Source organism: Miniopterus schreibersii (genome assembly GCF_964146895.1).
Source record: "Miniopterus schreibersii genome assembly, chromosome: X".
Taxonomy (NCBI): Eukaryota; Metazoa; Chordata; class Mammalia; order Chiroptera; family Miniopteridae; genus Miniopterus; species Miniopterus schreibersii.
The window spans coordinates 106,760,535-106,769,548 of record NC_138104.1 but is presented as its reverse complement, the minus strand read 5'-3'; the positions used below and the strand labels follow the sequence as shown (position 1 = coordinate 106,769,548).

At 61.3% G+C, this 9,014-nt stretch overlaps 1 protein-coding gene across 2 annotated transcripts in view; it reads right to left on the bottom strand.

Moving 5' to 3' along the window:
- Window positions 1–275: 275 nt before the first annotated feature.
- Window positions 276–9,014, bottom strand: part of LOC308550818 (serine/threonine-protein phosphatase 2A regulatory subunit B'' subunit beta-like) — a 28,225-nt gene continuing 19,486 nt past the window's right edge. Inside the window, exons 3-13 of one of the 2 annotated variants that reach the window (XM_081125089.1) lie at window positions 7,664–7,767; window positions 7,348–7,450; window positions 6,590–6,664; window positions 5,220–5,306; window positions 4,685–4,841; window positions 4,381–4,429; window positions 3,773–3,862; window positions 3,360–3,535; window positions 2,283–2,401; window positions 1,988–2,094; window positions 276–1,019 (exon numbers count right to left, since the gene is read on the bottom strand). In XM_081125089.1, the coding sequence (XP_080981215.1) occupies window positions 857–1,019; window positions 1,988–2,094; window positions 2,283–2,401; window positions 3,360–3,535; window positions 3,773–3,862; window positions 4,381–4,429; window positions 4,685–4,841; window positions 5,220–5,306; window positions 6,590–6,664; window positions 7,348–7,450; window positions 7,664–7,767 (1,230 nt within the window). In that variant the 3' untranslated portion in view covers window positions 276–856. The remainder of the gene's footprint in view (window positions 1,020–1,987; window positions 2,095–2,282; window positions 2,402–3,359; window positions 3,536–3,772; window positions 3,863–4,380; window positions 4,430–4,684; window positions 4,842–5,219; window positions 5,307–6,589; window positions 6,665–7,347; window positions 7,451–7,663; window positions 7,768–9,014) is intronic. The other variant, XM_081125088.1, reaches the window with a different exon arrangement.

Below are 9,014 nucleotides of genomic sequence, written 5' to 3'. Positions count from 1 at the left end.
GGGAAAGGAGGCTCTAAGGTACATTTGCAGGAGGGATGACCCTGCTCACCGGCGGTTGGGGGGCTCAGAGCTTGTACCTTAAGGTTCTCCCAGAGGGGCCACTGAATCTGTGCCACTCGGCTTAATGAGGACATTGAGTGGAGCTGCTGACCGGAAGGTGTCTCCCCTGAGCCAGTCTTGTTTCAGGGAACCAGAGCCGATGTGACAGGACCTGCACCCCAGGGCCTGAGAGCCTGCTCTGTGGGAGGCCGGCCGGATGAGCAGAGCCTGAGGCTGGAAATCCTTAAATTATTTATTTGAAAATACAAATGTGATCTATTAAAATGTTTTAAAATCGCTCTACACGGCAAATAAAAGTTAACTTTACAGGTTTTGTACATTTAGGAGGAAGTGGTCACACGGGTACCCGAGGGGGCAGCCCTGTGCAGGGGCGAGCGTGCAGGTAGGAGGGGCAGCTCCGGGACACGTCACTGCTGAGGAGCAGGCAGTCTCCATGCCCATGGTCAGTGCAGGTCACAGGACAGGGCAGAAATCAGCTCCCTCCAGCGTGAACCCAGCCAGGACCCATCTGTCTCCAAACACCTCCACTCGGAAGCCGGACAGTGAGCTGAGGGGCCCGACGTGCGGGGAGTCCCCAGCGGGTCCCGGCATCTCCTCTGCCCACCGGGCCACGGTGACACTGCCTGCGGGGACCCCCTCCACCAGCCCCCGTGTTGAATAAATAGGACTTGTAGTTCTGTACACACAGCTCAGGTCTGTAGAAGCTCAGCCGCCAACACCATCAAACACAGGTCTGTTTCCACACAGAGGCCGCCGCCCGCGGCCGCCGCCCGGGTGGGCCCTCGGGGACGGGGGGTCAGGAGGGCTGCAGGTCCTCGTCGCTGCAATCGCACTCGCACTCGTAGTCATACAGGTGGACAGCGCCCAGCGCAGACGGCGTCTCGAAGAAGGACCTCTGGGCCAGGGGCGTCCGCAGGGCGCTCAGCTTCTGGTCCACGGGGCTCAGCTCCGCCTCGTACCTGCAGGGGGGGTGCGGTGAGAGCGCGAGGAGGCCACTGGGGGCACGAGGGGGTACGTGGTGGGGACACGGGCTCAGGGAGGACCCAAGGGGCATGGTGAGGGGTCCAGAGGCCGGTGGTTTTTAGAAAAGATGCAGAGCCTCTGGTGCCTTCATGTAACATGGAGTTGGAGCAATCAGACACCCACGTGCGTTAAAGACAGAACCTGTGTCCTCGTGTCACAGGGAAACCTAGTGAAAAGCACACAGACTCAAGGTGACCCTCCAACTGGCTTTGGTTCAGCTGCAATCTCTCAGACGGCCAATGAAAGGGACCCGTGGGTCACCGGCCCATCAAAGTCAGAAGGAGGTGAGGACACAGACACCCAGACTGGGGCAGAACAGTGGCAAACCGCGCCCCGATAAAGGGCGTGTCCAGAAGAAGCCTCGAGGCTCGATAATAAAAAAAGATCCAAACTGGAGATGGGAAAGGTGGAATCGCACCAAACAAGACCCACAGACGCCGCCGTGTACGAACACAACTCCAACTTGGGACGACCATAGTGGGAATTAACAGTCCACACGATCGCGGGGGGCGGGGGGGCGAGGACGAGCAGCTGGGGGAACTGCTCCAGGTTGGCAGGGACCAGACGGTGCACCACTGACAAGGGGCAGCCACCTGACCCCAGGGCCCAGAACCTCTCCCAGGCATCTGCCAAGGTGAAGACTTACAGCCACACGGAAACCAGTGCGGACGTCTCAGGGTGACTTTGGTGTCAAGCTGCCTAAAGCTGGAAGCGCGGAGGGGCAGCCAAAGGCTGTCCGTCGCTTGGTGAATAAAGGGACTGCAGTGCCTGTTCCCGGGACACACTGGCAGTGCATGGAACAAGCTCCTGCCACCTCGGCCTGCTTGTCCCATCTCCCTCTTTCCGTGCCCACTCACCCATTCTCCCGTCCTCCAGGCATCCCTGTCCCCACGGCCCCGCTCACCCGTCATCCCAGGGCTCCCCCACAGCCTCCTCGGCCACCAGGATGTCATACTCCTCGGCTGCGTACTTCTCCCAGTCCGACAGCTCGGGGCCCTCAGTCTCCGTCTCCTGCGTGGGACATACATGTCACACGGGGTGGACGCGGCCAGCAGCACGGCCCCACAGGCTCCCGGCCCCGCTCGCTCACCAACCCTGAGCAGGGATGCGCCACCCCGCTCACTTACCACCCTGAGCAGGGACACCTGCCCCACTCGCTCGCCCACCCTGAGCAGGGACACCCCGCCCCACCCATTCACCCTGAGCAGGGACGCCTGCTCCTTCTGCTCGTGGTCCAGGTACTTCTCAATGTTGAAAAAGGTGTCGAAGAAGACATTGGCGAGCTTGCACCTCTTGAGGTCTCGGAGCGTGATCTTCCCTGCGGGAGGACAGGGGTGGGACAGTCACGCCTGCAGCCCTCGCACAGGGTCCCTCTCACGCCTTCAAAACCACAACTACGTCTCCTGACACGCCCTGAGTGACGTGAAAAACGGGTGCAGGAGGTCGTCCCAGGCATGGATGGAGCCTGGGTGGGGTGGGGAGGGATGGGGACAGGGGACAGAGGACAGAGCCCTGGGCCCCTGCCACCACAAGGACCTCAGTGCACAGAGGCCAGCAGTGGACAGAACCAGAACAAGAGAAACTCTGGCCACCAGGGGGCGCTGCACATGCGTCCTCTGAGCTGTGGGGACTCGGGCAGGAGGGAACCGGGGCAAGGGGAGCAGGTCCCAGGACCATTCATTCCAAGGCCCCGGATTCAACGGTATTCACACCACAGACGGCACTGAGGCCTCCAAGTCTAGAGACTCTGTCTGACCTCAGGGGTCCTGGGTCCCTCAAGGTGAACCCTTGGCCACCTCCTGGCGGAACCTTTCAGGTGAGGGTGTGAGGACGTCCCGGGTTGACCTGGGGTCCCAGTGCAGGGCCTGGACTTCAGCAGGTTGAGGAGGGGGAGACCCAGCGGCAGGTGACTCCACACCGCCCCAGCAGGGGTGAGATGGGAAAGCCAGGGGCACAGGCAGAGGGACGTGCGGTGGTCGGTGGTCGGAGACACTGGATTCCTGACTGTGAGCTCACCTGCAGGATGGGACCCCATCCTTGCGGACGGCTGAGGGGGAGGGTGGAGAGGACAGGAAGGAATGGGACCCACCCTCACCTGTGTCAAACATAGCAACTGCCCCCAAACAAGGGTGCTGCTGTCCCTGCCCTGGGTGGGGTCTCCAGTGACATGGAACAAGCGTCTTGCAGCCTTGCTCAGCTGTCACCTCAGAGAGGGGATGGCCTTCCCAGAGTGGGCCCCCCAAGTCGGGGCACCCCCCACACGCACAGTGCATCACCTTCACTCTGAGGCTTCACCAGGTCCAGCATCTGGCACAGGCAGTCCTCGAAGGGCAGGGCCTCGATGGCCATGCAGTCCAGCCGGCGGCACTGCTCCTCGTAGAAGTACTCGAGCTCAAACATGGACAGCGCCCCGTCCCCATCCAGGTCCATGCACCGGAACCAGTACTCAATGCTGCCACACAGGGTGGGCGGAGCCTCGGTGAGCCTGCCGCCCGGGATGGACCCCCTCCGGGCACTGACACCACCCCCGCAGGACGGGCCCCCTCCCAGGACCAAGTCCACCTGGGACTGACCCGCTGGCATTGAGCGTCTCCTGGCACGGGCCCCAGGTGGCGCACGCTCGCACAGGGATGACCTCTAGCCCGGGCTGCCCACCCACTACCAGGAGCACAGGACAGCGAATACCTACCTGGTCGGGGTTTTCTTGTCTTCCTCAGAGATGAGAAACCAGACGAAGTCGGCATAGCTTATCTTTCCTTCCTTCTGGACTTTTCTGCCTCTGGGTTCAGGGGTGGGATAGAGAGATGAGACACTGTCGGGGGAGCAGCTCAGGCGGGAGCCCGTCCACCCGCTGGGTGAGCAGAGCCCAGCATTTGCCCAGGGCTGCTTGGTCCCCACTGGGGAGGAGCCTGAGGTTCTGAACTGTGGAGGAGGCTCCCTGGGAACCCAGGTGAGCAGTAACTGCTGGGGCCTCGATCACAGCACCTCACAGACCTCAGGTGCCCCAGCTCCAGGGCAACTCAGACGCCCAGGGCCTGACACGGGCCACCGCCATGGGTCCCCTTACCAATAACCTCACATGGCCAAGACGTATGCCCCCTTTATGACGTTCTGTGGCAATGGTATGTGTCTCCCCTTACCAATGACCTCATGTGAAAAGTGACAGCTGCATGTGTGACCCATTGTGACGTCAGGCACCCAATGCCACAACACAAGCTTCTGTGAGGTGGAACTGGACTTGCACACCAATGCGGCCACGCACGACCATCGGAGGAAATGAGCCTGCGTGAGACGTACCTCGTCACGGCTCCCGAGAAGATCCTCTCGATCATTTTCGTGGAGATGGCTGCAGGAGAGACGGGGTCAGTGCCAGGCTGCACCTCACAGGGAGCTGGGCAGGTGGGGTCTGAAATGCTGAGACTAGCTGGGGCAAATCCCGTGCCCCAGAATATCCTGCCCACACCCCTCACCCCGAGCTCTCCAGTCCCAGGGCCTCAGCCTACCTCGGAGGTACAGGGGTGAGAACCCTGCCCCACCCACCTGTCCCCTCCACGCACGGCCTGCCAGCCTGTGTCCCCGCCTGCCCCGGCCACAAGCTCACCGTGGTCGTTGTGCCGGGCCAGGTCCTGCTGGTCGATGAGCAGGTCGTGGTCAGTGTCCAGCTCCCAGAACTTGCAGTAGATGACATAGAAATGCTCATAGGAGAAGTACTCGGTCAGCTGGTTGATGTCTGCCTCCTCCTCTAGCAGGGCCACGTTCTGCACACAAACCCGAGACACCACTGTGGTTCCCGGGACGGGCCTCCGCTGGGGGACCCCAGAATCTCCCACGGGAGCTGCAGGGCTCAGAGCGACCAGGACCTGCTTGAGGGTCGGGAGCCTGGCGCCTGGGTCAGGGCTGCCCACTGCCAATGGGGACGGGACTGGGGATAAGAACACTGTCACAGCTGGGCCCCAACACATGCAGGTGAGCACCTGTCCTCAGTGTGGAGGGGCCCCATCCATGGCTCCCTCGGGCCGTGCCTCCGCGACAGGCGGAAGGAAGAATGGATGGACGGATTGATGGATGGATGGGGGTGAGTTTGGATGGGTGGTAGGTGAGTGTTAGGCCCTGTGCCCCTACCAGCGGCCGCCTACCTGCAGGAAGGTGCTCCTCCGGAGCTCTGCACAGGTGATCCTCCCGGACCAGGACCTGTTGACTGTGTAGAAGATCCTCTGGATGACCTGCAGGAGGGGGGCTGTCAGCAGAGCACAGGGCAGGGGGCCGCAGGGACCCCCGTGGCCGGCAGAGGGCGCCTGCTCCACAGGTATCAGAGAGGCGGTCAGGAAGGAGGTCCTGCCAGGGTAGCAGGGAAGCACCCAGGGGGCAGGGGGCAGGGGGCAGGTGCATGAGATGGACACACCTGAGCTGCGAGGAAGGTGTGGACAACAGTCCTAAAAGGCTGCAAGTCCTCACAGCTGCATTTGATTAAAAAAAAAATGCTCTAAACATGTCCACAAACACTAACTGACCAGCAGAGGAAAAGCATGAAGTTAAGGTGGGCCTGTGACCCATCCCATCAAACAGCGAGTCCACCTGCGCACAGGGCTCAGCACTGCTCCCAGCGTGGATATCCTCACCTGTCCTCTCCCCTCACCTGTACTCTCCCAGGTCATCCCCTCACCTGTCCTCTCCTAGGAAGTCCCCTCACCTGTCCTCACTCTAGGACATCCCCTCACCTGTCCTCTCCCAGGACGTCCCCTCATCTGTCCTCACTCTAGGACATCCCCTCACCTGTCCTCTCCCAGGACGTCCCCTCACCTATCCTCACCCAGGACAGAACCTCACCTATTCCTGTGCAGTGAGGTGAGAATGTGCATGGAGCACCCACATGTAAACATAAAGCCTTGTTTATACCCAGCACAGGGACAGCCTCCGTGACAGAGACGGGGGAGCACGCTGCGTCTGGAGTGATGGCACACGGGCTCCTCACATGTGCATTTGTGTTACAGGATGTGCACTCCCAGCATGAGCCCCAAGCAGATGCTGGGCTGCCAGGGCCGCTCTCGCTCAGAGGAGACAGGTGCCCATGGGACAGGACCATGTGGGCAAGAGATGGTCATCCCCAGGCTGTGCTCACTAGTGCTGGGTCCTGGGGCAGGTGGGCTGTGCGTCTGCTGTGTCCCGGGGCGGACAGTGCCTGGTGCTCAGACAACATGATGCTTCGAGGAAGGGCAGGTGCTCCCCTAAAGCTAGGACATCCTCAGGCTGAGCAGCCGAGCTTTCCTGCCCAGAGGGGGAAGGAGGGGTCTGGGAATGTCCAGCTTGTGCCTCACTGTGCTGCTGACTAGGGCCACCTGGCCCAGATATCTGCCCCTTGTCGCCACTTGCAGGAGTCCCCTGAGAGGACACAGCTCATGTATGGTTAGCAGATGGGTCTGGGAGGGGATGGAGCCTGTGCCCCAGCCCCCCCCCCTCCCTCCCTCCCTCACTATGCTGGGGGCTGGGACCCGGGCCCAGTACTCACGGTGGTGATGTAGCGAGAGTGGAACTCAGATGCCTCCTTCAGGAAGGCCAGGCCGGGGTGGGTGTTCACCACGTCCTGTACAGAGGGAGCACACAGCTCTGCATGGGAGGTGCCAGGGGACCGCTGATGCTCCACCCGGAACCCTGCATGGTCTGCTCCGAGGCCACTGTTTGCACACATGCAGCCACAGACATGTGAGGATGGAAAACCAGGTAGAACATGGGCCAGAAAAGCCCAGGACGGCTTCCGTGAAAGGCCCGCTCTCACCTCAGTCGAGTTCATTTGATATATATAGAACAGACAACATAGGTGCACCTGAGACAGGCGCCCTGCACGGAGAACTAGTCACAGGGACCCTGAAACATTCTGCCGGGACAGCCTGGGGGTGTCCCTGGGGACCGGGGACCTGATGTGGACCCCGGTCACTGCCAGCCAGTGTGTACATGATGTACTAGTGTCTGAGCTGTGGGCGCATCTGCTCAACCACGTCCTGTGACCCACAACCTGCTTCAGGGAGTGAGCCACACCCAGGATGCTCCTTCCTCCATCCCACAGGTCACAGGGATGTGTGCCACCCGCACTGAGGCTGGAGGGGGTCAGTCAGTGGACCAGCTCTGTGGGAGGCAGCACCCAAGGGAGGGAGCCAGGCTCCCAGCCCGTGCGCGGGGCACACGCTGGACCACACCCGTGAGAAGGGGTGGGGTGAGGGCGTGCGGTGCGGACAGGGTGTGAGGTACATGCCTGCAGCCAGGGCCTACCTGCAGAAAGGGGACGAAGTCCTCCTGCACCAGGTAGTTGCAGCCAGGGTTCATGAGCAGGTGGACAAACCTGGTGGCCTCGTCATGGCAGTTCTGCAGGATCCTGGAGGCACAGAGGGCGTCTGCATCCTCAACCTGGGCGTCCACACCGCCTGCCCAGCCCAGGGACAGGGCTCTGACATGAGGCGCAAGAACAGAGGCCCCGGCAGGACGGCGGGGACAGAGCGATGGCCCGGCTGGCCTATCCAGCGCCACCTCCCCAGTCCCCATGGCTGTGAAGCCCCTCCCCTCCCACGGGCTCCCTGCAGGGACTCACTTTCTCCACATGGCCACGAACTTGTGGACGGAGACAGAGCCTGTGCGCTCTCCCCCGGCGGCGTAGAAAAGCGGCCCCTTCCAGTACCGCGGGCATCCGCAGGCCTGTGGACAAGCGGGGAGGGGACATGAGCGCGGTTCACTACCCTCCCCGCAGTTCACTCTCATACAGGGGGCGGGGGGGGGACAACACGAGCAGAACACAGGCTCATCCCGCTGTGACGGCGCTGGGAACAGCCCGCTGGCAACAGAGCAGCCCTGAGCAGGGCAGCAGTGGGCACCCGGCAACACACAGGCCCCCAGCTCTGGAAAGGAAGCAGCTCCTGATGACCGCAAGTGAGAGAGGGACACGTGAAATCGAGGACGTGGTGGATGCGACACTGACCGCCTCACAGCTCACGGGGTGCAGCCGCCACCAGGACTGGCGCCTAGACATCAGGTAGATGGACTAGGAAAGGGGGCTGACACCTAGCTGACCCACTCGTACTCAAAAGGGTAAGAAAATGAAAAGCAGACATGAGATAAAGCAAGATCGATTGTGTCCACGGGATGAAGCCTCGTACCCCTAAAGCACCAGGGTCAGGGAGCCTCTGGGTGTGAGCCCACCCTCGGGCCAGGAGAGGAAGCACCCAAGTCCTGGAGACAGAGGCTCCACACTGGACCACCCGCCTCACCTTGTCTTTCTCTAATTGGCCTCCTGTGTTGTCCGAGTCTTCTAATAACCTGGCCAGTGTGGTCAGTGTCCCCCTGAGCTCTGGGAGCCGCTGCAGCAACTATGGAAGCAGGAGGGGTGCTGGGAGCCCCCTAAATTCTCAGCTGGTCGGTCAGAAGCACCGGTGACAACCAGGGCCTCGCGAGTGGGTTAGGGGGCTGAGAGCAGGAGGTGGCCATGGCCATGGCTGTGCACCCTACCTCGATAACGGGCAGAAGAAGTGCAGAATCGTCAGGAATGGAAACACCTAAAACCCGGCAAACCACGTGAGCGCCTCCCAGTCAGGAGGGATGAGTCCACTGGAGCTCAGGGGACTTGGGGAGGTGGCCACTCCTCACCCCATCGACCTAGCACGTTCCTTACGAAGCTGAAATCATAGCACTTCTCTGCCCACAGATTAAGTCAGAAATCAGCAACCAAAGATAAGTAAGGAAGCTGTCGATTCTGAAAACTAAAACGACAAAATTCTGAATGAGCCACCGGGCAAAGGAGAAATCAGAAGACAAACTGGAATCCAGTGATCCCTGAACGGGAATGAAAAGCCCACAGGCAGGTGTGGAGGCCGCTCAGGCAGCCCGGGAGGAGGTTACAGCGTGAAGTGCTGAGGAAGCCAAACAGGACGCTGACCGGCCAGAGCTGC